Source organism: Pagrus pagrus (assembly GCF_965226575.1).
Source record: "Pagrus pagrus genome assembly, chromosome: 17".
In the NCBI taxonomy this organism is placed as follows: Eukaryota; Metazoa; Chordata; class Actinopteri; order Spariformes; family Sparidae; genus Pagrus; species Pagrus pagrus.
The window spans coordinates 6,971,885-6,998,714 of NC_140201.1; the positions used below are offsets into that span (position 1 = coordinate 6,971,885).

The window sequence follows — 26,830 nt, forward strand, 5'->3', positions numbered from 1 at the left end:
TCATCAGTGTTGTGAGTTCTCTGTTTTGTGTTTCAGGTGAAAGTGGGGCAGGAAAAACCGAAGCCAGTAAATACATCATGCAGTACATTGCCGCCATCACAAACCCAAGCCAGAGGGCGGAGGTCGAGAGGTGAGTCCTGCTCCATGTTAATAGAGGACACTGCAAATGTGAATCCAGTTGGGTTTGACAAATAAATAACTGATTCATGAGAATGTGATGTTGTCATGAATCATCCCGCCGTCCTCCTCTCGTCTGACTCTATTCCCACGTCCCTGATGGCTTTTTTCCTCTCTGACGTTTCTATCGATGGTCGCCATGATGCGATAAATCAAGTGTGAAGAATGTGCTGCTCAAATCCAACTGCGTGCTGGAGGCCTTTGGGAACGCCAAGACGAATCGCAACGACAACTCCAGCCGCTTCGGCAAATACATGGACATCAACTTCAACTTCAACGGCGATCCCACCGGAGGACACATCAACAACTACCTGCTGGAGAAGGTGAGGAGGGGGGTGGGCAGGATGACGGAGCGGCTTCGACTGCAGACACAAAAAACAAAGGAGTTATGCGCTTTATCGAGTCACAATGACCTCAACTCTGCAGGAAAGTACAGAAAAGTTCTGCTCATTTAGATTTTAAATTACATCTCTTCTCCTGAACATGAATGTTTCATGAGGTGATGACAAAGAGGTGTGAGGGAACATCCATGAATAGATGTGACTGTGAAGCCGGTGCGGAGCCGCTGCGCGTTAATGAATGGCTCACCTGGGGCTACTTGATGCTGCCGTATTTATCCGCTCCGTTAAACAACCGTCTGGCACTCAGAGCCGGTGTGAATGATGGTGCCGTGATTCATTTTCAGAGGGCAGAAATTAACCACGCTGCTTCTCAGCCGTCATGTTTCTCATCAGCAGTGAATGTGGCGCTGCTGCTGCTGGAGTCTCACACTCGGTAATCAGTTTGGTTTGTGTGTTTGTCTTGGAGGAAAAAACTAATTATTATACTCGAACACTGTTGGTGAACCAGCGTGTGGTGATTTTGACATGTGGGCATGGATTTTTCTTATTTCAACAGACACTAGGTGGTCCATCTTGACCGCACGGTGCAACTTTTAGACATTTTGAGTGCAAATCTGATAAATCTCACACCTGCCAGGGACAACCATCCAGGGAAAAATCTGTCTTTGACACATGAAAGTGACGTAGCTCTTCAGTTCAGTGTTACTTGGTCTTTTTCTTTTGGACTAGAAAACTTACTTTGACCTCTTTAGAGCTCTGTTGTTTGTCTTTTGTTGCCCCTGGATGCTGTTTGTCATCCTGCTTCCAGGTTTACGACTGTCGATGCTAACGGCACTCACCAACATAAAATGGCTCCATACAGCTCGTCCGGTGTAATCCAAGTCTTTGGAAGCCCTGAGATCCCAAATTGATTTATAAAGACGTTATATACACATTTTTGTAAGCTTGAATCTTCACTGTAGCAGATGCTTGGTTCACTACCATAATCTGTTCTCCTGTTCAAGTCCAGGGTGGTCCACCAGCAGGACGGGGAGAGGAACTTCCACTCATTTTACCAGGTCAGCTTCACTCCAGTGGTTCCTACATGAAATATGACATTATGACATAATGATAGTGGATCTGAGCTTGTGTATTTGCTGTGTGTTTAACAGTTGCTGCGTGGAGGCTCAAATGAGATGCTGGAGACATTTCATCTACAGAATGATCCTGCTGTTTACACGTATACCAAAGAGGGCGCTGCAACCACTGTGAGCTCTTCACTTTTTATCATTTGTGTTGAAGCGTTAAGACAAAATGAGCTATCTTTACCTTTCTTTGGCCTCATGTTCTTCTGTACTGACCAATTGGCAAACCTTCTTTAATGCAAAATCCTTGTTTTTTTTTCTGAAGACCACCAACAATGATCGAACCAACCACAAAGCAGTGATGAGTGCCCTGGGTGTGATTGGCTTCTCAAAAGAGGAGATCAACTCAATTTACCAGATCCTGGCCACCATTCTTCTGTTGGTAAGTTTAAAGCATGGATTTTTAAATACAGGAAAAGTTGTTGTATTTAAATGATATGAATATATTCTCACCCTCATCACCGGTGTGTATCTTAGAGAGGGGATCCTTCTCTATACTGAACTGTACATGGTCTTATTTTCCAGGGTAACATGCAGTTTGAGTGTGACGGTGAGAACGTTCAGATCGTGGGACTCGAAGCCGTCAACCACATCTCTGAGCTGACGGGCACAGATCCAGAGAGCGTCAGTAAGAGCCTGCTGTACCGCACCGTGGCCACCGGGGGCGGCGAGGTCATCGAGAAGGGACACTCGGAGCAGGACGCCTGCTTCGGTCGAGACGCTTTCGCCAAGGTGCCGTTACAACCCACTTCCACTTCCAACTTTAATGTTTTTTTTTCATTCTCCATTAATCTGCAGACTCTTTCCTCAACTAATTGTTTAGTGTCTTGTACTGTATTTCCAAAAATGATCATCACAATTCCCCAGAGCCAAAAGTGACGTCTTCAAAATGCTTCTTTGGTCCAACCGACAGTCCGAAATCAAAAAAACTCCTCATTTACTGTCATAGTTATCAAAGAAAAGCAGCAAATCCTCACATTTAAGAAGCTGGAACCAGCAAATGTTTGACATTTTTGCTTGACAGATGACTGACACTACTAACAGATTATCATAATAACTGACAACTTGTTTTCTTTTGATTGATTCACAGAGGAATTGACTAATTCCTGTATCTCCACTTATTTCCCCGCTGTAGGCTCTGTATGAGAGACTCTTCGGCTGGATCGTTTCCCGCATCAACAGCGTCATTGAAGTGAAAGACTACAACCCGATGCTTCACGGGAAAAACACGGTCATTGGCGTGTTGGATATCTACGGCTTTGAGATCTTTGACAACAACAGGTCGGCGTCTTTGCGTTGTGACTCCGCTGTATTTCTTGATGCAAATGGAAAGAAATGAGTCATTGTTTGCGACGTTGCTCAAGTGTTTTTGTTCCTCTATTGCCGCCCAGTTTTGAACAGTTCTGCATCAACTACTGCAACGAGAAGCTGCAGCAGCTCTTCATCGAGCTGATCCTCAGACAGGAACAGGGAGAGTACCAGAGAGAGGGCATCACCTGGCAACATGTGAGACACACACACACAAACAGTGACGCACCGTACGTTACGCAAGAGGTGTTGTGTCACACAGAAAAACACACACATTTAGACTCAGGAATCAGAATATAGCTGATAGATAAAGCCAACATTTTAAGCGCCGCATCTGAATTTTTAGATACAGTCAGTTGGTTTGTGATCCGTCATTAAAAGAAGATTGCATAAACTACAGGTTTTAACTTCTCTTTAAAATGCAAAAATGTGAAATTATCTGTTGTCTTTTCGGTATGGGCCATCAAAAGCAGAAAATTAAAAAGCTGAAAAAAATCCATATTGTGCATCCGTAGTGAGTTGAACTGTGGAGGTAAGGGTGACGAAGGGGTGTTTTAATTGTCTAACCAAGTCTTCCCTCACATTATTAAAATAGTTTTAGTTCCCGAACACACTTAGATAAGGCTATTATATGAATAAATGCAATTTATGAACAATATTTTCTCTCAGTTTCTCTCAAAAGTTGCCTCGGAAAACTAATTTGTAAGATATCTGGAATAGATTTGTGACACAAATGCACGTTTGTAACTGAACAAGCAAAACAAGACACACAGAAACACAAACTACATCATCATCTTGCCTAACAATCCTACCGTTTCTTCCCAGATCGATTACTTCAACAACCAGATCATCGTGGACCTCGTGGAGCAGCCACACAAAGGCATTCTCTCCATTTTGGACGAAGCTTGCCTCACTGTCGGTAACGTCACCGACACCGTCTGCCTGGACAGCATGGACACCAAACTGGCCCAGCACCCCCACTACACCTCCCGCAAGGTGAGAGCAGAAAGTAGCATCCTCTGTCGGGCCTCCTATGTCCTTCTCCTGGCTCACCAACGTCTGTAAATTGGAGACTCTCACATCATTAGGGTGTTGCTCAACATGAAACTGGCAAAGATGTTAACATTTAAAAGAGGATCTCTGAAAATGTGGTCGTAGCTTCACTTAGCTGGTAGGAAGTGGTTATTTGTTGTTGGCCTCGTCGGACGCCACAAAATCTTACTCAACCCAGACTGGAGTTGCAAACATTTTGTAGGATAGAAATGCCAAAGTGAATGATTTTAAGCAATTCATTAGTTGCTTAAAATCTCAAGGAGGAGATGTTTGACACTTTTCATTGTAGGTTGAGCAAAAGAAAACACACAAACAGAAAACCAGTGTAGGCGATTGCTGATGCCCTCTGGTGAAGCAATTTCCTCAGAAATGGTTCATGCGTAATGTTCACTGAGTTCATCAATTCAGTTACTCAATCAGATAATAAATTCTAACTGGAAAGTAAAAGGCATTTTTTAGGTTTTGCTTATATTTTTGACTTAAAATTACAGAGCTAGGACAAAAGGAGTTGAGTGTAACCTTTAAAACTGACCATAATGCAGGTGCAGTTCTGCCTTGCAGTCAGTAGAGGGCAGAGTTTCTCCAGTTTTTTGCCTTTAGAGGTCTATCAGACATCATGAGAGACTCCAGACACATCCACCATCCTCTCCTCTGAAAACTGACTCCTGAACACTGAAAGTTTGCAGCACAGATTTAATGAGAAAACAGTTTATTTTTTCACGTTTGGCTCCTCACTCACAGCGTCTCCCCCTCATTTCCAGCTCAGCCCCACGGACAAAACCATGGACTTCCAGAAACACTTCCGTATTCGCCACTACGCTGGAGACGTCACGTGAGTTCGCTCGTACATGTACACGCTTTGTCGGGGTCATCCGGTTCGGCCAGACTGTGGCTGAAAAAGTGACCTGATGTTGCGCAGAGTTCATAAGTGTAAGCCACATGCAGTAATCCTATTAAAAGGCATTTCAGCTCAGAGTGACAGCTTTACTGATCAGAGCTTATTCTAAATTGTGGTTATTATTCACCACATCAGTAGTAATATATGATGTATGATGTATAAAAGCTTGATCTGTGGGATTATAACCAGAATTATGATCTTGCATCTCATAATATATTCCCAGAGGTTGAAAATATCGAATACAGAATTTCGTACCAAATAATTTACAGGACAAAAACAATTTTAAACTAGAAAATGTCGATGCTGAATGTCGCCACATGTCTCAACAACACATGCATTCATGTGAACCGTAAGCTAAACATGTACTGTACATTTAATCAATGAGAAAACACACGAAGAAGCTCCTCACATGCAGACATAAGGCGCATTCACCGACACAGCCGGACACAACCGTGTACAACACACGTGTTGTTGTAGAGGCCGGGAGAGGAAACACTTTTATCTGTGTTGACTTCACAGTTGTTGCCTCGTGAAAACGAAATGTTTCACAGAATCAGTGGCCGCAAATGTTCAAAACGTGCCTCAACGCAGCTGTGATTCGCGGCATTTTTTACGGCTCATGCTGTGTTCTCCTTCCTCACTCTCCCGATGGCTCGTGTCGAATCCTTTTGGTCGCAGTAACAACAAGAGTCACAAATTTTACACCATCTAGATATCTCACATGCAAATGGAATAAACTCATCGACAGATACGCAGGAGAAGCTCCTGCACGCTGTTCACCTCACTTGAGATAAGGAATAAATTGAAAGATTAGTCGCTGACACTTAAAAACTGCTTCGGACGTGAAAAACAAAACACTCGCTGCCCTCGCTGTGTGTTCTGAGAGATGAGAGAGACGCAGGAACAGAATTTGTGGGATTAATTTTATTATAAATCAAATGTAAACACTGTAAAACAGATACATGCACATGAGGTCTTTTTATCTCTATTCTGAAAGTACAGTAATTTGTGTTTACATCAGTGGGCTTTTGGTTTACGATTCACCGACTGAGATCAGTTTGTTTCCTTCTCCGTCGCTGCTCCACTTCCTTAATGTGTTGCCTGGATTTAACAGCCACGTCACGGCGGCCAGATGAGGCCCCTGGCCAGCGGTCACCCGTCATGGCTTTGGTTCCAGAGGATCTTCTCCGCTCACGTGTACTGCTCTCAATCAAGAGAGGCGAAGGACATTAATATGTCAAGGGAACACGACAGGAGGAGGAGGAGGAGGAGGAGGAGGGCGTGGGGGGGATGCATCCAGCTGATGAGACAATTTTGGCTCTGTGAGATGTGGCAGCGGCAGTAATCAAGGAGAAGTGGAGTAGGGTTTATTGAGGTTTTTGACTCTGGGAAATCCAGGCTAACACGATGTCGAACACACGGGGAAACACACAGCAATTTCATCCATCTCTGGAGCTCAGCATAGCTCTCCCAGACAATCAGACTGTGTTTTCTCTCCGTAACCGCCCTCCTGTCTGCAACGCTCAGTGGTAGAGGAAGGATTTAGGTTCTCCGGTTAAAGTACCACTTTGACAAAAATACTCCATTACAAGTAAGAGTCCTGATTGGAAAATTATACGCAGGTACGAGCATGTAAGTGTAAATGGCGATTCATTTCTTTCCGCGCCACAAAATGGCCGTGTGTCCACTGTGAAGGGGCTTTAGTGACCGTGTCATATAGAAATGTGCATATCTTGTATGTTTCCAGGGACTGTCAGTGTTGCTTGAGTAAATGCACGTAGTTACCCTCCGCCGCTGCCAGCGTTAACATGACGGGGCTGGATAAGAGCATGTGTGACAGACCTGCAGTGGGTAATGACAGATGGCTGTCCCTGTCCATGCATGTCCCCGTCAGCCTGCCTCCCTTGTCTCAGGGCCACATCAGAGCTGCTCCAGCTGAGCTGTCACCCCTCGTCTACTGCTTCCTGGTGGCGCTGGCCCCCCATCATCATCTCCTGTCACATCCTGCCCCATCTGAGTCTATCCTTACACTGGCTAAATATACCCTCGTCACTGGCTGTCCCCCCCCCTCCACTTTCACTCAACCACCACTATCACAAGCTTTGACCTACTTTGCTCCCTCCTCCTCATCCCGTTTCCTCCTTTTTTTTTCGCATCCTTCGTGCTGCAACTCTCACCTGGCTCGCTTCGCCATCCACATTTTAATTCCCTGTAGTACCTCAGCCTGCACATGCAGCACTTTGAGCAGCCATAAGATATATATCATAATCCCTTACTGCACAACTTTATACTGCAAGAAGCCTCACGTCTGTGTCACCTGGCTCTCTCAGTGTGTGCTCCCTCTAACCTTGTGCAACAACGTCATCTCCTTGACCTTCATACTGAAATATACTGTCCTCTAAATCATCCTTGTGCCTCTGGAGAGCCTTTATCTCTGCACGTCCTCTGCTGTCTGTCCCGTCCCAGCACCGTCCTGTCCTGTCCTGTCCTTGTAAATGACTGTTGTGGCTTGTTGTTGCGTGTTCTGACTGCTCTCTCTTCTCCTTTCACACTCTGTCTCTCTCCGGCGAGCTCCCTGGGACCAGGTCAGGTGGTTCTCGGCGCCCATGAGCCAAGGGGACACATCTGTCATAGCCAGGCTCTGCTTCTTTGCCTCCAGATGTGACAGTCTAGGACACAGTCGCAAACAGGGCCACACAGATGACATGTGACATGCTGTGTGTTTGTGGCGTTGTTTGTGTGTGTGTGTGTGTGTGTGTGTGTGTGTGTGCTTGTTAGAGAGGGATGGATGCAGAGAGAATATGTGGGAGAGAGTGTGAGGAAAATAAACGTGCATTTACTCAAGTACAATTTTGAGGTACAACTTTAACTCCACTGCAAAAAGAGAAACATCTTTTTAAATAAATAAACAAACTCTCTACTCTTTAATTTTGTTTATATGTGGCGGACCCTGCCACCTTTCTAGCTTCAAACAGTGTTGTGAGACCTTATTTGCCTCTGAGAACAGTTTGTTTATTCAGTGATGGAAAAAATAAATATTTCTGAGTTGAGTCTAATTGTATTATTTCCTCATTAATATTGTAAATATTAAAATTCTCAGTTTATATTTCTTCTCCAAAACTACAGAGTGCCCCTTTTATATAGGTGTTTTAGCCACCAAAAAAGTAAAATCTATAATATTTGACACAAAAAAAACAAAAAAAACCCCAAAAGATTAAAGTCCCAACAAAATGAGCCCAAGTTGTGTCGAAGTAATTTTCCTCTTCCATCAATTCAGTGGGTCACAACTATTCTTGGGCCGACATTAGATGTGTAATAATGTTGCAATATTTGCCGTTATAAATGGCACTTAGATTTACTGTTTCTGTGCACGTATTTATTGTTACTGTAACTGTAACTGTAAAATATCCTGCGTCTGTTTCATATCTTTTTATCAAAAGTGTTTTGACCGCTACACCAGGGAGATCACTGCAAAAAATGTGTGTATATTGACTGATATTGGAACTTTTTGCTCCGTAATATCTGCATCGGCCCAAAAGATCGAGCCTCAGACTGTTTTATCAGATTGGAGGCCCGTGGGAAATCAAAAGGCGGTCCGTGGGCTTATTTTCAATCTAAGGGTCCTTGACGTGAAAACATTTCTGTCATCTGAGGACCACTCTATCGATCTTCACTCAGGGAACCACTGGATTAAACTGCCTGACTGTATCTACAGTACCTCAACCAGCTCAGAACACACATATCTGGATCAATAATATAATATACAACAATATGGCGCTCACAGGAGCCATATCTCTGACAAGTACTTTTACTTTTGGCATTTGCAGTAGATGTAGTTGATAAGACGTCGGTACAAAGTCAGATTTTGCACAGTGTGGATGTGCCTGTTATTGTTACAGTGTGAGTGAGACAGTGGGGAGGTGGGAGTTTATTCGAGGCAACGCTTACACTACAGCAGAGCTCTTACCCCGGGGCCGGACGGCTTATGTAACCGTGCCTTACAGTGCGCCCGTGACCTCCCACTGATGCCTCACCAAAAAACCCAGTTTGGAGAAAAGGCAGACAGATTAGTTTGTAGACAGTTCAGTTAAAAAAAAAGTCCAAAACGTGAGCCGTGGGGGGAGTTTGACCATGTTCCTAATTTGTAAATCGTCTAAGCGGCGTGACTGTTGCTCTAATCCTCTGGCCTGACGACTGCGAACCGCTCGGAGCAGAGACGGGAGTCTGTGAACGGGCGATGATAGTGACCCCTTTAGTGACGGCTCGAACTGTGTTAATTTCTGTCGGGCTGGTAATTTCAATTTGTTGACTCTGTTTCTGATACTCAGTTTGACTCCTGGTGCTCCTCAGTGGAGCCTCCCTCCTCCTCCTGAGCTACTTCTGGTCAGCTACTCCTGACGACTCCTCTCACTTCCTTCCTCTGTGTCTGTTGCAGATATTCTGTGGACGGGTTTCTGGACAAAAACAAGGACATGCTCTTTCAAGATTTCAAGCGTCTCATGTACAACAGGTATCAAACGCAGTCTCCTCTGGCGGTCTTTGCCACATCATGATGCTCTTGACAGTTCAGTAACTGGGTTAAGTGTATAAAAGAGTTTCCTCTTCACCCTGTGTGCACATCACTCCTCTGCTAGCCTAGTTAATGACACCCTGTCTTCACTCTTTGCCCTCTTTTCTCGCTCCTCTCTCTCCATCGCAGTGCCGACCCAGTCCTGAAGGAGATGTGGCCAGATGGTCATCTGAGCATCACAGAGGTCACCAAGCGACCTCTGACCGCGGCCACCCTCTTCAAGAACTCCATTGTGGCCTTAGTGGATAAACTGGCCTGCAAGGTCAGTGGTTTCAGCTTAAGATCGACTTCCTGTTCCCTTTCCTTTAACCCCTGTGGGAAGGTGTGGGTGGCATAGTTTTTAGACCAATTAAAGGATACCTAATTCTGGCAAATGTAATCTACAAAGGCAGAGCGCAGTTAATATAGAAACTGTTAAGTCGAGAGGAAAGGTTTCAAAAGACTTCAGGCTGGCTGGAAAACTGCCTAACAGATAGAAAGGTTGTTATGCCTCTATTTTGCACCAATATATGGAAATAAACTCTCTTTGTTAGATAATAATGATAGTAAATATTAATATATGTGTTGAATACAAGGGGAAAAATGCAAACAAAATGTGTTATTTCTGCTTTTGTGTCTTTAAACTAGTTTATTTAAGAAAACATACATAGTTTTGACTATTCACAGTCCTTTGTGCGTAGGAATTAAATATCTCTGGTTTAATAGGGGGCAGTTTAATACATATAATGATGTGATTTAAAGGCAGCAAGCAAGCTAAGCAGTTACTGAATGCTGCTAAGCTAGTTAACTTAGCAGAAGTACTGCTAACTCTTAATATAGCTGTCTTTCTTTAGCTGTTTAGTTAAATAAACACAGCCAGTGCAGTGACTTTGGTTTGGTTATGTTTTTAAATGGTAAGAAAGATGTCAAAAATGTAGTCAGAGCTCACTTCTGAGTAAACACAGGTGCTGTGTTTGTAGGGCGGAGTTGCTGTCAAATCAAAGCAACTGGAGGCTTGATTATGTGAACATATTCTCATCTTTGTATTTGGTGCCAACGTGGATGTTCCCCCAGTTTACGCATCATCAGGAGGATGCTGTGTACCAGTTCGAGCTGTTCTGGTGCTCGTAAAGCTCGTATGAGTCACAGGCTATTCTGAGGCAGCCGCTGTGTCGGTGCGATGTCTCTTTCGGGAGGACGGTTCGTCATCGTGCATGACAAAACACGGAGCGAGAAGCCGTCCAACATGTAGACATAGCAATGTGCTCTTTTAGGTGTCAGGGAGTTTTTGTAGGTCACTTGTCCTCATCCTGTCTGACTGCCTGTGGAGTCTGAAGGGTGGGGAGGGGGAGGCGATGGTGGACCGAAAAATGTGTGCTCACCTCTCCTGGCCTCATCTCACAGACTGAAGTCTGACATTTCCTGCTGTTATTTTGGGATGGCCTCCTGTCGGACTGTGGTAGCATCTCGTCTCGGTGTGTCTGAGGTAAAATGAAAGGAACTCCCCTGGCATCTCCTTCAGGTCACGTTGAAAGAGCGGATGTTTTCTTCAACTGCTGTTCAGGAGCCCCTGTGCCCAGTCTGCCCACCTCGTTTGCTCCTGACTCCCATCAACTGACTCCTTTCTCAAATCTCTGCCGAAGTTGAAATTGGGGGCACGAATGCGCATGAATCATTGATATGATGGACGGCAGTGTCAAGGAGCGCTCACAAAGTGCTCACTTCGTTCCACCTTGTTCATTTTTCTTGAGCGGAGAAAGAGAGACGGTGGAAAGGCAGCAGCCTCTGTTCTGTGACAGGACATCATGTCCCTCAGAGATCTCTGTCAAGGTGCAGGCTTGCCTTCAAAGACGCACCATGCAGTTAAATGTGCTGTTAATAAGTAGATGTGCTGGATGTGCATGAGGCTCATCTGCTCACTGTAGCGTCTGTTGAAATATCCTGCAAGTCTGATTAAGGTCAGTGAACTTGTGGCTGTGTCATACTTGACAAGCTGAGTGTGGTTTATTTACTTGCACAGTGATGAACACAGCAGTGGAGACAACAACGATAGAAATCAAAGACAAGTACAAGTTTGTGCAGATGATAAAATAAAAAAATGTTATGAAAAAATATCGCCTCAATCATGCGAACACTGAATCCGTCCAAGTGCTGGAAGTGTGCGACACTGTCTCTGTGTTTGCAGCCGAACTTTGATCGATCCTGAAGTGTTTCATTGCATCATTACTTGCAGTATTAATGTATAGTACAGTTACAGTAAAGCAATGATGTGATTATTCATCGATCCCTGCTGGGAAGTCCAGTAAAATGTTAACACGAGATAAAAACAGACATTTCCAAAGATGATCTCTCCGTCAGTCCTACAGATGAACAGCACTGTGACAAAGTCAGCTGAGGAGTCACCTGCTTCTCTTTTGTTTTGCCTCTCAGGAGCCTTACTACGTGCGATGCATAAAGCCCAACGAGATGAAGTCTCCGGTGTTGTTCGACGACTCGCGCTGCCAGCACCAGGTGGCCTACCTCGGTCTGTTGGAGAATGTGATGGTGCGCAGGGCGGGCTTCGCCTACAGGCAGCCGTACGATCGCTTCCTGCAGCGGTAAGATGAACAGGATGCTCTACGAAGCGAGACTTCTTCAGTGTTTCGACTCCTCCTTTGGTAAACTCCTCCAGGAGGAAGCTGAGAAAAGTTTTTCAGCAGCTCCTTGTGCCAAACTATCCAAAGTGCTCACAGCAGTTGCTACTACAATACTTATTTCCAAGATATATTGAACATTACAGAACAAAGTTGCATGCAATCATTAAACTTTAAAAGGCAGAGAGGGCAGAGTGATTGATTCCCTCTTTCTCCTCCTGAACATCGTGCAGGTATAAAATGACTTGTGAGTACACCTGGCCCCAGCACCTGATGGCCTCGGACAGAGAGGCCGTGGAGACCATCGTCACCCAGCACGGCTTCCAGGACGACGTGGCGTACGGACACACCAAGCTGTTTGTCCGAACGCCGCGATCCCTCTTCACTCTGGAGCAGGAGCGAGCCGCCCTCATCCCCATCCTGGTGCTCTTCCTGCAGAAGGTGAGCCATTAACTCGAAATCTAAAAAAAGACCTCTATGGCTGTTTTTAAACTCGTGCTTGTCTTTTGATGAGCGTGTATGGATCCAAACAGTCCAATTAATTAACTCAGAGTCTTAATTAAATGTCACGGGCATCTTGTATCATGTGATTACAGCTAATCACCCGCAACGTTATCATCTCCAGTTTCACACGCAGGCCTGTGGGTTTCAAACGAGAGACTGCAGTTTGCCTCAGCCTCATGAATACGTGGCTCCTGGATATGTTTGACTGAAATTCATCTGCCAGCTTGAATCCTAATTTCCCGTAACAATAATTGGGATAATTAATGAGATCCGAGGCACAGTTACATTAAAGTCAATTACCTCACTTGCTCAATGAAACACGCTTCTCCTTCCTCTATCTCCTGACCTACTTTGATGACTCTGCAGAGAGGTCTGGCTCTTTAACTGGAGCACAAGATTGTCTCTTCAGCTCACTGGGACTCTCTCTTCTGTAACGTCCCTCTTTTTTTTTCTAAAACTCACTCTCAGGTGTGGCGTGGGGCTTTAGCTCGCATGAGGTGCCGGCGGATGAGGGCCATCTACGCCATCATGGGCTGCTATAAGCGCTACAAGGTGAAGGCCCACTTCTGGGAGGTGGAGAGGAGGTTTGCTAATGTGCGAACCATGGCCGACTATGGAAAGAGTGTGGACTGGCCAACCCCGCCTGCAGCCTTGTCCCAGTTTCACAACATCACAGTCATGCTGCATCGCAGGTCAGACCCCACAAAACGAGACACAAACACAGTAGAAACATATTTTACTTTATAAACACTGTCGGCAATGTTAAGAATAGGAATAAATCAGTTTTAAATGAGGAAATAAAATGATGCCTAAATGCTTTAAAGGAATAGTTTGACATTTTGTACGGTAAACAAGAAGCTACAGCCAGCAGCCAGTTAGCGTAGCTTAGCATAAAGCCTGTCTCTGCAGCCTGAACTCACCTGAGGTGTTTTTTGTTGTTTTTTTTAAATGAAAATTCAGTCCAAGGATGTGTTTTTGATCTGTAATTTATTTATTTATATCCCACACAGGCCTCATCTTGAAGCTATTCCTCCTACTGTATTGTTTTCTGTTGCACCTTTGATGTATTACTCCACCACCCACGTGACACGCCGTCTCGTTCTCATCCCTTGTTGTCAGGTGGTGGGCGAGGCAGATCGTGAAGAACATCCCTCCGTCCGACATGCTGGAGGTTCGGAGTAAAGTGGCAGCTCTGACGGCTCTGACCGGGGAGAGGAAAGACTGGGGGGTCAGCAGAGCCTGGGAGAGGGACTACCTGGCAAACGTAAGAAACACACGTGAACAAAAACACAAAACATGAAGTGGAGTCGACCATACATCATATTAAAATAGTCCATGATGACGCTTGATGTTGGCTTTACATAGAACAGTTAGTTTCTAGCCTCTTTACATTTATTTTATTTATTTTATTGCTGCAACTGTAATTATTTTAACATCTGATTACTTTGACGATTAACTGATTCATAGTTCGCTCAATAAAATGTCAGATTATAGTGAAAAATGTCCATCGCAATTTCCTAAAGCCCAAGTTTATAAACTTAAACAGCTTTTTTATTCACTGTATAATCACAAAAGACTAAGAAAAACAGGCTTGAACCGCTAAAATGTTTGATTATAACGATTATTGAAATTGCTGAAGATGTTGATGATGATGAGGATGCTTTTTACTCCAATGGATTCTGGTGCAAAATCGACAAAAGCTGTGTTTCCTCCTTGTTTTTCTCTTCACCTTCTGTTTCCGGAAGCCTTTCCTAATCAGTCTTCACCACAGGATGACCTTATTTACATTTATAGCCCGGTGCGACACGCCGCACAACAAAATGCTCATTATATTTGAAAAATTAACCGGGGAAATCCATCAGCCAGCAGAATTTTTCACACTACGCAAGACTTGAATGAGCGGCAGTGTATAGGCTCACAGAAACTCATCTGTTGTTGTGCACGCACTGTATGTGGTGCATGTGACGTGCCTCACAGCGAACAGCATGACTCAAGGAGGATGGCGCTCGTGAACACAGAACTTCCTTAATGAATCCCACAGTCGGCTCATTTACTGGCTAATCTGAGGGTGTTTGGTGGCTGCAGGCCTTATAGGCGCCTTCAGGGAGCGTGAGCATGACTGCCGCAGAGTCCTGAGTCACTCCCCTCGTTAGTTTGTCAGACGGCCCGTGACTCGTTAGCCTCCTTCAGGGCTCCGGCTTCACGTGATTGCTGTTAATTCCACAAAGACCTATAGATAAGTGCGTGTAATGCGGCATGCAGTCGGCCAGAATCGTGACTTGTGTGTGACAGGCGCCGCTTTCGAGCCAGGAAAAAAGTGGAAAAGGGGTCGTCGGGCCAATTAGTGTGTGTCACGTCTTCTCAGAAACCTTCAGCAACATCACAAGATTCAACAAGTTCACTTTGGTCTTCAGGATTCAGACTCATCTCAGAAATCAAAGCAGGGGTGTTGACATCAAACGAAACAAATGTGCAGTTTTCGTTTTTACATTTGTGAGTCAGTCAGGATCCACAGATACATCTTGTTTGTACAATAACATCTACGAACACACGTTACTTATCTCTCATAGCTATTTACATCCATTTCTTCCCCTTACACAGCCGCTGTGAAACGGTGGATACATTTTTCTGACTCTATATTATCAGTGATTGATAAATACTATATACTACTAAGTGTAGAACGTATGATGATCTTTTATTTTATCCTAGTGATGCACTAATATATCGGATGAACGTCGTTATCGGCTGATATTCACCTTGTTGACTTCTATCAGCAAATCAGATCGCATTCCCCTACAGCAGTGGCAGATGTTTATCTCTTGTGTCACACCAACTTTGCGCTGGTACATTCATGAGCTATTGGCTCGGGACATTAGTGAGGTCGGCCACTGATGTCGGGAGAAAAGGCCGGGCTCGTTGGAGTTTATCGCAAAGGTGCAGGACGGAGTACCAGTACTGAGTTCCAGGTACCGGTACAAGTGGCTTAAACGTGTCCAAACAGACCAAACTTTAGACAGGGTTGTCCACATACTTTTGGCCATGTGCTGTGGTTTATTCAGTAATTTCTTTAAAACATTGTCCCAACCCAATACACATTTAATGAATGCAAAAAAGTTCTTCGCAGCAATTCTGACACAAAGGAAAAGCCGATGATTAGGAGGGAGACTCCGACACAGTTTTTGGATTTTCCTCCTCAGCTGCCCCGGACTGTATTTCTCATCATCTGGCAGTTCGGCTCCAGTGTCAGCCTCCGTCTCTCTCCAGCAGCACGTCAAACACCGTGTCTGGTAGCAGCAGCCCGAGGCCGCGAAGCTTTGATCTGCTTCTTATGGAATTAGCGCGATAAAAAGGCTTGAAAGAGGCTGAGAGAGGTCACCCAGAGTTTTATGGCTAACGACGAGATGCATTTCTATACTTTCTGTCTGTGCTGTAGCTGGCGGCATCAGCCGGCTTCTCGTGATAATGCCGGCCTTTTCATTTTCTGCAGGTGCGAGACTGCCCGCAGACCAGCTCCGGCTTCACCCGCGTCTCCAAGGAGCTGCGAAACAAAGACGAGTACAGTCAGGTCCTCTTCTCCGGCTTCTGTAGGAAGGTACAGTATGTGGGGAAAGAACACGATGAAATGAAAATGTCTGATTTGTACAAGGAGTTTCTTTCTTTTGTTGCTTCCTTTTTAGCTTTGGGATGTTTTTCTCACTCGATGCGTTCTCCACTCCCTCGCACTTTTTTCTCCCTTTTGTGTCGACTCGTCTTTCAAGCTTTCATGTGAACGGTGAACACGGCCCCGTCAGACAGGAATATAAAGACCCGGGATGAAAAAAATAATCACACGATAAATCATGAACTGTGAATTCACTCCTACAATTTTCTTAACCTTTTAAGATTATTATTTAACCTCATGGTGAGCCGGCTCTTAGCGGTGGCCGCATTTTCCTTATCAGGCATTGCAGAGAGGGGGCTTCTGCTAATTCTGGGTGCAGCTTTAGCCGAAGGGGAGTCGAAGATAAGTGGGCTTTGATTAAGTGGAATAAAACAACCTCCAACACTGACAAACCCACCAGATCCTTTGTTTTGTTTTGTTTTCGTTTTTGTTGCTGCAGCTCCTCAAGGAAAAACCTGTTTCTGAATCGAGAGTCGTGATGAACCAAAAGATCGTACGCGCTGCAAAAAAAAAAGAAAGAAAATGTACAAATGTGACGCTTTATCCTTTTCTTCTCCCCTCTTTCCCTCCGCTGCTCTCAGGTGAATAGATTCAACAAAAGCACAGACCGAGGCCTGCTCGTCACAGACAAGTACGTCTACAAATTAGAGCCGAAGAAACAGAACAAGGTTTTGAAGAGGCTTCCTTTAGACGCTGTAAGTACTCACAAGAGAGCACACGTTCACGCACAGACACACAAGCACGCTCCTTAATCTAAAGCTGTAGAGCTGCACACACACACACACACAGTGTCAGACTGCTTCTGCTTGAATTAGGGTGATATTTTCCTTCATCACTGTGAGCACGACCGGCGTCGTTTATTCCTCCCAACGTTCATTCATTAAGCAAATCTAATTAATGGGAAAGTGGTGCGGCTCCATGCCTTGCGCTGAAAGGTCGAGAATACTAAAATAACGCCAGCGCCAACACTTTAGGAAGACTTCAACAAACACAATACCAGTCGCAGAGATGTCCTTTTTTTCAGTCTGCTAATGTAGGTCAGGTCTCGAAAACACTTCACAAACACTGTATGTGACATTTCCCTCCGAGCATCTTTCTGTCGTTGTTGTTGTTGTTTTCCTGTCAGATAAACAACCACATCTTTCAAACTCTATTAGGGTGTTTCCGCTGCATGAACTTTCCCAGCGGACCAACAATCTTTCACCGGAGCTCAGGAACAAGGACCCTGCGTCTGAATTTAGATCCTGTAAGATAGTCAAAGGTGGTGAAACTCTCTGCTCTGGGCGGCAGTAGTTTCCAAACGTTCAGGAGCTGTGGGGACGGGGTTGGAGGCGCTGAAAGTTGAAAATTAGGCCTGCGGTAACTGCGTCTTGTGTTTGTTACACACATTTACACAACAAGGAAGCACTGTGAAACTGAGATGAGGATGTGGGTCGGACATTTCTTGTTGTTTATTAAAGTTTAAAACAAACTTAGACGTTATTGACCGCCTGACTCATTCTTAGAAAAAGAACAGCGGGCAAGAGAAGCCGTGGTTGTGATAAAAAAAAACTAAGTAATGTAAGAGAAATTAAAATGTATTTACTTATATAAACCGAGTCTGAACTCTATATTAAGCTGTGAGAAAATAATGAAGCTTAAACCAAAACGTAAACAAAGACGCTGACACAAACGACCACAGCTCCACTTCCTATTAGCTGCCACCGATGTGGGTCAGACCACTTGTACTTTATCCAGTCTGTCCTTTATTTCTCACTCCGTCCTCTCAGCTGTACACTGCCTCTATCCACTGCGCACACATCAAGCTTGACCTTGGTCGCCGCCATCCATCAATAAGTGAGGAAAGTGTACATGAGCAATAAGAGGACTCGCGGTGAGAGAGCACAGCCTCCTTCAGACTCAGAGGGCTTATGACCTGTTTTAGAGAGCAGAGATCGGAGGAGTGTGTGTTCTTCAGTCAGTGTGTGTTTGTGTTTGTTAACCGTGTGCGAGGTGTTTGTGTGGAGACAGTAGATGACAGCTTTATTTAATCTGATGCTTTAAGTCCCCTGAAATAGCTTTCAGACTCCACAGTTTGATGTGTCACAGGATGTTGTGAGGGGACAACAGGAACAAAAATCAGGAGCCATTTTTGATCGCTGTCTTGGCATTATTGCATGGCACATACACACTTTAGAATAACAGCGGCAGACTTGCCATCAAAATGTTGTCTTAAAACAGATATATGTCGGGAATAGACTTGCCGAATTAACAAGAAGGCCCCGACAGTGAAGAGTTTGTTGTAGAAAGTGTTTCACAAAGTTTATAAAGACTCCCTGAACTCAGCAACTCACAAAATTGAGCGATTTTGCAAGGGAGTCTGGGGACCCCATTTGTTATTGGGTCCCTGAGGACGGCTGGTGTTACCAGGTCTGATCTTTACACTTTAGTTCTTGTACTTTTTGTTTTGTTAAATCTAAGAAAAACCAGAAGACACAACCCAACAAACTCTATATGAAGTATCACTCTTACCACAGCCCCGTGCACACTTCAGCACGCTGACAGGTCCGCTGTGCTTCGTTACAGTTGCTTTGCTCTGATTGGACGGTTCCTGTTAAGTGAACGGGTTTAACAGCAATAGACATATTTTTGACGTTTGACATATTTCTCACAGAAGCAGGATGCAGTTTAGGAGTCAGCCACTTTATTGATCTGTCAAAAGTGATTTATTTGGCAAATGTAAAATAGAAACAAACGTCTAGTTTTCTCTACAGGAGACACAATTTAATTTTTTGGGCTGAAAGTTTCCACATCTCTCATTGACTGTCAGTTTGAACTGAAACAGAAGTCAGACGGTGCACTGGTACAGATCTGCTCTCTACTGTATGTGCCATGTGATTTCACTGAGCGTTTGTGCAAAGGTCAACATCACCTACATATCGAGTAATGAGTCAGCACAGCTGGACGTCCAGCAGTGGTTTCAGAGAGAGAGAAAAAGAAAAAAAAAGGGCACGAAACATGCCAGAGGGTTAAAAACCATCATTATGCAGCAGCGGAGCGGCTAAAGATAGCTGATGCCATTAAGCTCTGCTGCTCAGACTGAGGGGAACGAGTCTTATCCAGGTCAGAAACAGAGAATAGAGCGTGGAAGAAGCAGGGCAGCTCTGCCCTCACATTGTGTCACGAGTGTCTTCGTGATGGAGTCGTCAGGTTTGAGCGTCAGGACTGAAGGCTGAGATGTCACACAGGTCGCCGACCAACGTCACAAACTGATGGAGCAGCGGGACAGAATAACAGCATTGTGTGAAACTGCGAAGGTCAAAGTTTTTTTCTTGAATCGATTGGACTCGTTTGAGTCCGGTGACGTTTAACGTTTAACTCGAGCTTCACAACAAAGTCACAAGAAACAACTGAACTTAATGACTCAACGTGCACCTTCATAACAAACAAGTGCTGACGTAAGAACTGCTCTCGGAGATGTATTTAACATTTTGATAATTAATCTGATATTCAAGTGGAGTTACAAAGTGGGAGAATCTATTTAATGCTTATAAGTCCCATTCATTTTGCCCATAGACAATCATTTGTAACAACTGCATCAAAACACATGTGGATCTTTGATAAATGATTTGATAAAGGTAGAAGTCTGACTCCAGAAAATTGGTAATATTGCGTAAAAAGTACATTAAATCAGGATGCAACCGTTTACAAACTATGTGTGTTTACTGACAACACTTTTATAAGGTGTCCCTGAGCCCATGTAGTGATTTCCTTTACACAATCACGTGTTTCACAAAGTGGTGAACCTCCCCCCAGCCATGCTTGAGAGCGACAGAGCCTTTCAAGGCTTTGCTAGTTTCAGCTTCTCAAAAGTGGGTAATTTATGTACTTTGCCTTTTTTTTGTACTTGTGTGTTTTTGGCTGTTGGTTTGACAAAAGACGTCACATTGCTCTCTGAGAAACTAATTGGCTTTTTGCTATTTTCTGACATTTTATAGCCCAAACTAAACAATGACTGAAAGAAGAAGTGTTGACAATGAAAATAATCATTAATAGCAGCTCTGACAACGACATGTTTTCGCTGAGGTGATGAACATCCCACACACCTTTTCCATAAAGTTACGCTCTGAATCAAGAATTATTTCCGTTCATCACGTTAAATAAATGACTGGACTCTGCTGAATCAGCTCGGCACTGTTCCCGTCCACGGAGGGACGGGTTGTACTAGAGTGTGGCCTTGACGCTGTTGCACGCTGTCGTCCCTGCTGGATTAACCTGTGTGCTGGGGGCCGTAAGAGGCTTAGTCCACTCTGTCTCCCATTCCCTCTCCAAAATCTGTGACGCACTTCACTTTCTCTCTCCCTCCCTCTGTCTATACACCTCTCATACCTGCTGATCTGCATTTACTGTAAGTACAGTGTTGAGGTACTTTTACTGCAACTTTATACTTACACTCCACCACATTCTGGATGCAAATATTATACTTTTTACTAAATTTTTCACAGTTTTATTTACTGGTTACATTGCAGATTTAGATTATTAAAACAAAATCTAAATCAACTAAGTATGTGGCACTTTAATGTAAGTATTTTTACACTGTGGTTAGTATCTGAGTACTTCTTGCCCCCCTGGCCTCTGTAAATCTGTGCATTATTCCAACTGGGTCACACCTCATGACTTTCCCCTCGCTGCACTCGCACACGTGCACGTTTCTCTCACCCTACATACTCTGAGCAGAAATAATCCTCTGACTTCATTCACGGTGTGATTTGTGATCCAGGATATACTGTGCCGTACTGTATTAAATTCACAGGTATTATACATTGGCGTGATAATCCCTGACATTTTTATACAAATTATTTTCCAGCGCTCTCGTATCCGCCGGTGAACACCAAAGTCATTCAGCTCATAGTCAGGACTTCACCACTGCAGTGGTGTTTACCGACCTACAGTCAAGAATTTGACATTATCAAACGTTACAAGTAAAGGTCCTGCATTCAGAATTAAGTAAAAAATACAGAAGTATTATGCAGACAAACTGTAATTGATTGTAAACGATGGGTAAGCAGCATTTTACTGTTACGTGCTCCGTTAAACTACATTATTTAGTGTTGGGTAGTTACATTTGCAACAAGGCTTCTTCGTTTATCTTAATCATAATCAGCAAAGTAACTAGTAACTACAGCTGTCAAATAAATGAAGTGGAAAAGTACAATATTTTCATCTGCAATATGGTGGAGTAAGAAGTATAAAGAAGCAGGAAATGGAGGTTTTCCAATGACCCCCAGATTCAACTGGGCACGTCTGTGTTGCATCAGGCCACAATGCGACCGCTGGAGCTGATCATGGCCGCTCTAGACAACACTTGAGATTGCACCAGACGCTACGCTACTCTTTTCAATTTTCATAACAAATCACCCTGTGCAGACACAGAATCTACAGCACAAATAAAGTCGGATATAAAAACAATAAACACGATCAAAACAAAGAAGAAACCATTAACGATGAAGCCTTCTCACCCGTGGAAGAAGCACAAAAAAATAGGAAAAGCAGAACAAAGCATGCCCAGCGGAAACCAAGGCGCAACTCAGATCTGTGCTTAATTACAGTACAGTAAACTTAGTAGGTCAAACCACTGTTGTACAGGAGGCAGTGATGTTTTCAGTTACTGAAGCAGCCAGAAAAGTTTGTTTTTTGATAAACAAATAGCTGCGACCACAACCTCATACTCACTTTACCTCTGTGCCAAATTTCAGCCACCTAGAAGGAAAAGTGCGTTTGCCAAATGGTGGGGAACATTTCTGTGGACCGACCGAACAACCAACCAGTCGCCATAGAGACCGGGTACCTGGCATGAGTTGTGCGTGCCGCTATGTCTAAAAAAACAGTAAAAAACAATGAAATAAACAGAAAATATAAACAGAAAAACTCAAACAGTTTTAAAACTGTCGCCAACAATGTTTGATGAAACTGATCTGCAGTGCTGAGGCGGAAATTTCCACCGAAAAGGTCAACAAATACACAAACAAGAGCCGCATTGATTTTCTATTTTAGTAACCCGCAAATATTTCATAAAAACAAATGTCAGTTTATTCTTTCTATATAAGCCAGCAGTGTTTCTGTAACAGCCTCTGCTCTGTTACTCATTCACTGAGAAATCCAAGTGGTGCTCCTGGAGGCAAGACCGGCGTTTTCTTGCTGTAAATTAAAGAAGTGGGAGTCAGAAGCACATAAGTTAATAAGTTTTACCTGCATGAAGTCTGAGATGTGGCTGCAAACTTGGTGGGAGCGTTTTGTTTTGGGTGATGTCTGACCGTGTGGTTTCTCTCCACAGTTTACAGGAGTGAGCGTGACCAGCGGCGTTGACCAGATGGTGGTGCTCCACACGTCCTCTCAGGACGACGTCCTGCTGTGTCTGCAGCGAGGGGCGCTGTGCCCCAACCAGGACCGAGTGGGCGAGCTGGTGGGAGCGCTGGTGGACCACTTCACACGGTCAGTTCCACAGCCGGGCACTGTTTCTCTCACCAGGCTGAGCTCGCTAATTGTATCCTGTGGCTGCTGACCCCGGTCATCTTTGAAATGATCAGCATGAGACGCTGGATAGTTTCAGGGACGTCAGATACTTTGATTCCTGATCTCTCGGCAGGATTTCTCTTCATAAAGACAAATCTCAGGGTCGACACCGACACGATGATGTGACCTGGAGATACTACGAACGCTAAAGCGGAATACTGATTCTGAAGTCCAAGTTCAGTTTTTCTAAAAGCAGAGAAAACATCATTGACAGAGCAGGTCGTCAGTTAGTTGCAGGTTTGGTAGTTTCACCCCAGACTACATCCTATAAAGGACAAGCCAGTGTAATGTATGGGAGCTTCATAACCATTCGCACCCGATCATGTGTGTGAACCATTGGCTTGTTTAAAGATGGAAGACGTGATCCCCAAAAGTGAAGCCAAAACATCTCGATCACCCCCTGGTGGCCGGCTGCAGTATAGGTCATAAACTCCTCCCCCTCCGTGTTAGCAGAGGGGATAGCCGCCAAGCTAAAAAGTACACATCAAATAAATTGAAAAATCAAATAATAGCGCTTATATCCGGGATATTTGGCTTCATTTTAAGCCGGTCGGAGGAAGTGGAGACATGTTGTTGAGCTGTTTTAATGACATTTTCACCATTAAGCGTTATTATAAGCTTACAAAGTGTGCTACACATTTTAATTTCCCACATATTCACCTCTTTAATCTGCCAATAGACACGTTTATTGTCTCTTTTATAGACTCAAAGAATGAATCAGCTCGTGTTTTGCGCTGTGTTGTTGGTAGTTGCAGCTGTTTCCACTTTAAAAGAAACACAACAACGCAACACACAACAACACAACAACATGTAAGTTGTAGTCCCTTTATGATGCCCAAGAAAAGGGCGACTTAATATAACTTTTGCAGCGGTTTCCGGGCCGTCTTTGGAGCTCTTGTTGAGCTTAACGAGATTCAGGGGCACTACAGGAACATGCGACCATTTTTCATACATAACAATGGTTTGTAATTGTTTGCGCATGCTGACCGTTTATCTGTTTGCTTGTTTGTTATAAGATGAGACAGGTTTTCATGAGAACAAAGCACTGCCGCAGCTGATTTCACTCATTAGACACCATTCGGCAGAGAGGAGAAATTAATTATCGATTGTGAGGAGAGAAAAACGTGCAGCCTGTCGGGTCTCGGTGTCACATGAATAAACAGCTCAGCGTCAGACTCATTGTTACCGGTCACAGACCTCGACTAAAACCAAGTCTATTAATGCGGCATAACAATTACGCAAATCATATTCTTGGCATTTATCACTGTCATAGTTGTCGGTGTCGGCGCCCCGCTCTGAAGAACTGCCATGAAATGAATCAGTCACGCTGACATTTATCACATTTATCACTCGGAACCTGATTTGTCGTCGCTGTTTAAGAAATCTGATTCACATCCACCCACATTTATCTCTGCCAGACTTCATTTGAATGGCACGACCGGCAAGTTTTCACACACGGCAGACTGTTTCGGTTGTGTCGATGGGCGTGTACGTGTGTGTTGGTGTGTGTGTGTGGGTGTGTTGTTGTAAGTACGGCCCGATGAAGCGGCACCCAGCCTGCTGTGATTGGTCTCCCAAAGCATTAATCCTCCAAATCCTGCCAGGATACCACATCGAGTGACGTAAAAAAGAGGAAGAAATTCACACAAACACACAGTTTCTCCCTGGTGGAAATCCATTGTGCTTCTGCCAAAATCCACCAAATCTTTAAACTTCAGACTCATTATTTTTGGGGTTTTATTTTCCAAATTGGAGTTTAGGTGCGCTTACTTAGTGTTTCTGAGGCTTTCAGCCACTAATTAAGATGCACAATTACACACTTAGGCCACACGACAACAAAGCAAACCATCTGCATTTGTTTATTTGTTTACTTGGATCGGTTTTAGCTCAAGGCGAGAACAGATCCAAGTCTCCCAGGGGTCCATATTAAAATCACAATAAAAACATTTTCTGAAGCACACACACACACACACAATTATACATAACCTCTCACACACATACGTATGTACCTACAGGACATGAAAATGCTAATTGGATTTTAAAAATATCGTTTGCAGAGTCAGCGCTCTGTAGGGCTGCGGCTAACGATGTTTTCACCATCAGTTAATCTGCACATTTATTTTCCTCGATTAATTGTTTTACTTGAAAAACGCATCATCACGCAAAACCGCTGAACCGCTGTTTACACGGAGTTTGATAATCATCAGTAAATATGATGATTTTCCTTTACCTCCGTTGAAAGAGCAAGAAAGAGTGAGTATGTGAGTATTATCTTCATGTCTGTGACATATTCTACAGATACAGACATTAAAACTGCAGAGAGACGCTCGTATGATGTCGGTATAAATGTCTACAGGTCAGTTTCAGGTCTGTATTTGCAGAGAACCGCAAACTTGCTGTGTTCAAAATAGCCACGACTTCGAATCTCTTGATGAGACGGCGGCGGTTCGTCTGCACCAACCTGTTAACATGAAAAGCAAGATGTCACTGCTGAAGCGTCCAACGTGGCCAAACTGTCGATTAATTGAGGATGGAAAAAAAAAAAACTTTGGGTTTAGACAGAGCAGATCTTATTATAGCCATGAAGTCACCCGTCTCAGCTCCCTCCCTCTTTCTTACCCTCGGATGTGCACAGACTACAGATCAGCGACTTCAGTCAGAGATAATGCCTGAATTTTCCTTTTTTGGGGCGAACTTATCCTTTAAGTCTCTCTGTGATTTAAGGTGTCGTGTTGAGATAAAACATCACATTTTACTTTTAGTCGCTTCTTTTCCAGTTACGGCTCGGCTCGGAGGCCGGGCAGACGGTAGCAGCACCGGGGTGTGTGTTCCACTTTTACGAGCCTGTCTGTGTGTGTGTTCAGTTAGCTGATCCCAGATCCCCGGTGAGGCTTTTGTGGGTTTTACGAGTCTTATACTTTTGGTCGGGGTTCGGTGTTTTTTCGGGCGGGGGGGGAGGGTCCCTGCAGCAGCTGCAGGGCTCTGGTTCGGGGTGCGCCGCGGAGCAGAGTCAGCCATCGGGAGTCGGTTTCAGCCCTCCGCCTGTCTTTGTGCCACCATCTGCGGTGAATGGAGGGGGTCGCGACCTCTACCAGGCTACTCATCAAAAGGCTCATGAGACAAAGTCAGGGGTGAGCCGTGTAAGTGTGCGAGCATGTGCGAGGGGGGAGGAGGAGGATGACTGCACAGAAACGCACTCCTCTTGTGCTTCCTTCTGTCAGGAAGTGAGATCTCAGACTATGAGAGTCACGCGCGCATCGTTTTAGTTTATGAGGTTTGGAGAATGGTCAGGGGAGGAAACAGTCAATGGAGTGATTGTGACTCCTGCTGTTTCTCCCTCCAAACACGAGAGAGAGAGGATCGGTGAGTGTTTACAGCTGAGAGAGTGCGAGTTGTGCAAAAAAACTGGGTCAGCGAAAGGCAGCATTAGAGGCACAAGGTAAAATCTGACTTCAAAGCCGCTCTGTGTTGTCGGCGAGGACGGCGAAGACAAGCTGTCTGGTTCTCTGTCATGTCACATCCGTGTCTCGCTCCCTCGGCGGGGCGAGGCTCCTCCGCTCGCTTCATCCGTCGCTCTTTCCTGTACGTACCCCCCGTCCTCTCATCCCTGCCTCTCTCCTGCTTTCTCTTCCTGTCACCTGGGCCTTAGCTGTCAGCATGAATGAGGCGTGTGTGTGTGTGTGTGTGTCGGTATGTTTACTGAGTAAGAAGTAGTGTGCTTGTGAGTGTGTGTGTGAGTTTGGGGAGGGGGGGGAGGTTGGACTCGTGGACCATCTGCTGGGACAGCTGGGGGAGTATGAGCGGGCTAAAGGCAGATTTAGGGTATGATCGGCCCCAGCCTTAAAAGATTGAGGAGGATTCTTCGCTTAAAAGGCAATTTGGGGATTTTATTATTTAATTGATCGCTGCAGAGAAAAGCTTATCGATTTTCTTAATTTCTCCCCAATCAGAAAAAAACCAAAACAAAAAACAAACATCTCATCTAAAGTGTGAAATACAAACAAAACTTGAAATACGAAACTGGAAACAT

General features: G+C 44.5%; 1 protein-coding gene across 1 annotated transcript in view; it reads left to right on the forward strand.

The window, feature by feature from the left end:
• Positions 1–26,830, forward strand: part of myo1g (myosin IG) — a 39,399-nt gene that overhangs the window by 5,345 nt on the left and 7,224 nt on the right. Inside the window, exons 3-21 of the mRNA XM_084380356.1 lie at positions 37–130; positions 335–500; positions 1,523–1,576; positions 1,670–1,765; positions 1,908–2,024; positions 2,168–2,374; positions 2,778–2,923; positions 3,034–3,148; positions 3,776–3,946; positions 4,765–4,835; positions 9,337–9,411; positions 9,601–9,733; positions 11,881–12,047; positions 12,317–12,524; positions 13,056–13,279; positions 13,707–13,851; positions 16,075–16,179; positions 16,830–16,943; positions 22,562–22,719. Of these exons, the coding sequence (XP_084236482.1) occupies positions 37–130; positions 335–500; positions 1,523–1,576; positions 1,670–1,765; positions 1,908–2,024; positions 2,168–2,374; positions 2,778–2,923; positions 3,034–3,148; positions 3,776–3,946; positions 4,765–4,835; positions 9,337–9,411; positions 9,601–9,733; positions 11,881–12,047; positions 12,317–12,524; positions 13,056–13,279; positions 13,707–13,851; positions 16,075–16,179; positions 16,830–16,943; positions 22,562–22,719 (2,566 nt within the window). The remainder of the gene's footprint in view (positions 1–36; positions 131–334; positions 501–1,522; positions 1,577–1,669; positions 1,766–1,907; positions 2,025–2,167; positions 2,375–2,777; positions 2,924–3,033; positions 3,149–3,775; positions 3,947–4,764; positions 4,836–9,336; positions 9,412–9,600; positions 9,734–11,880; positions 12,048–12,316; positions 12,525–13,055; positions 13,280–13,706; positions 13,852–16,074; positions 16,180–16,829; positions 16,944–22,561; positions 22,720–26,830) is intronic.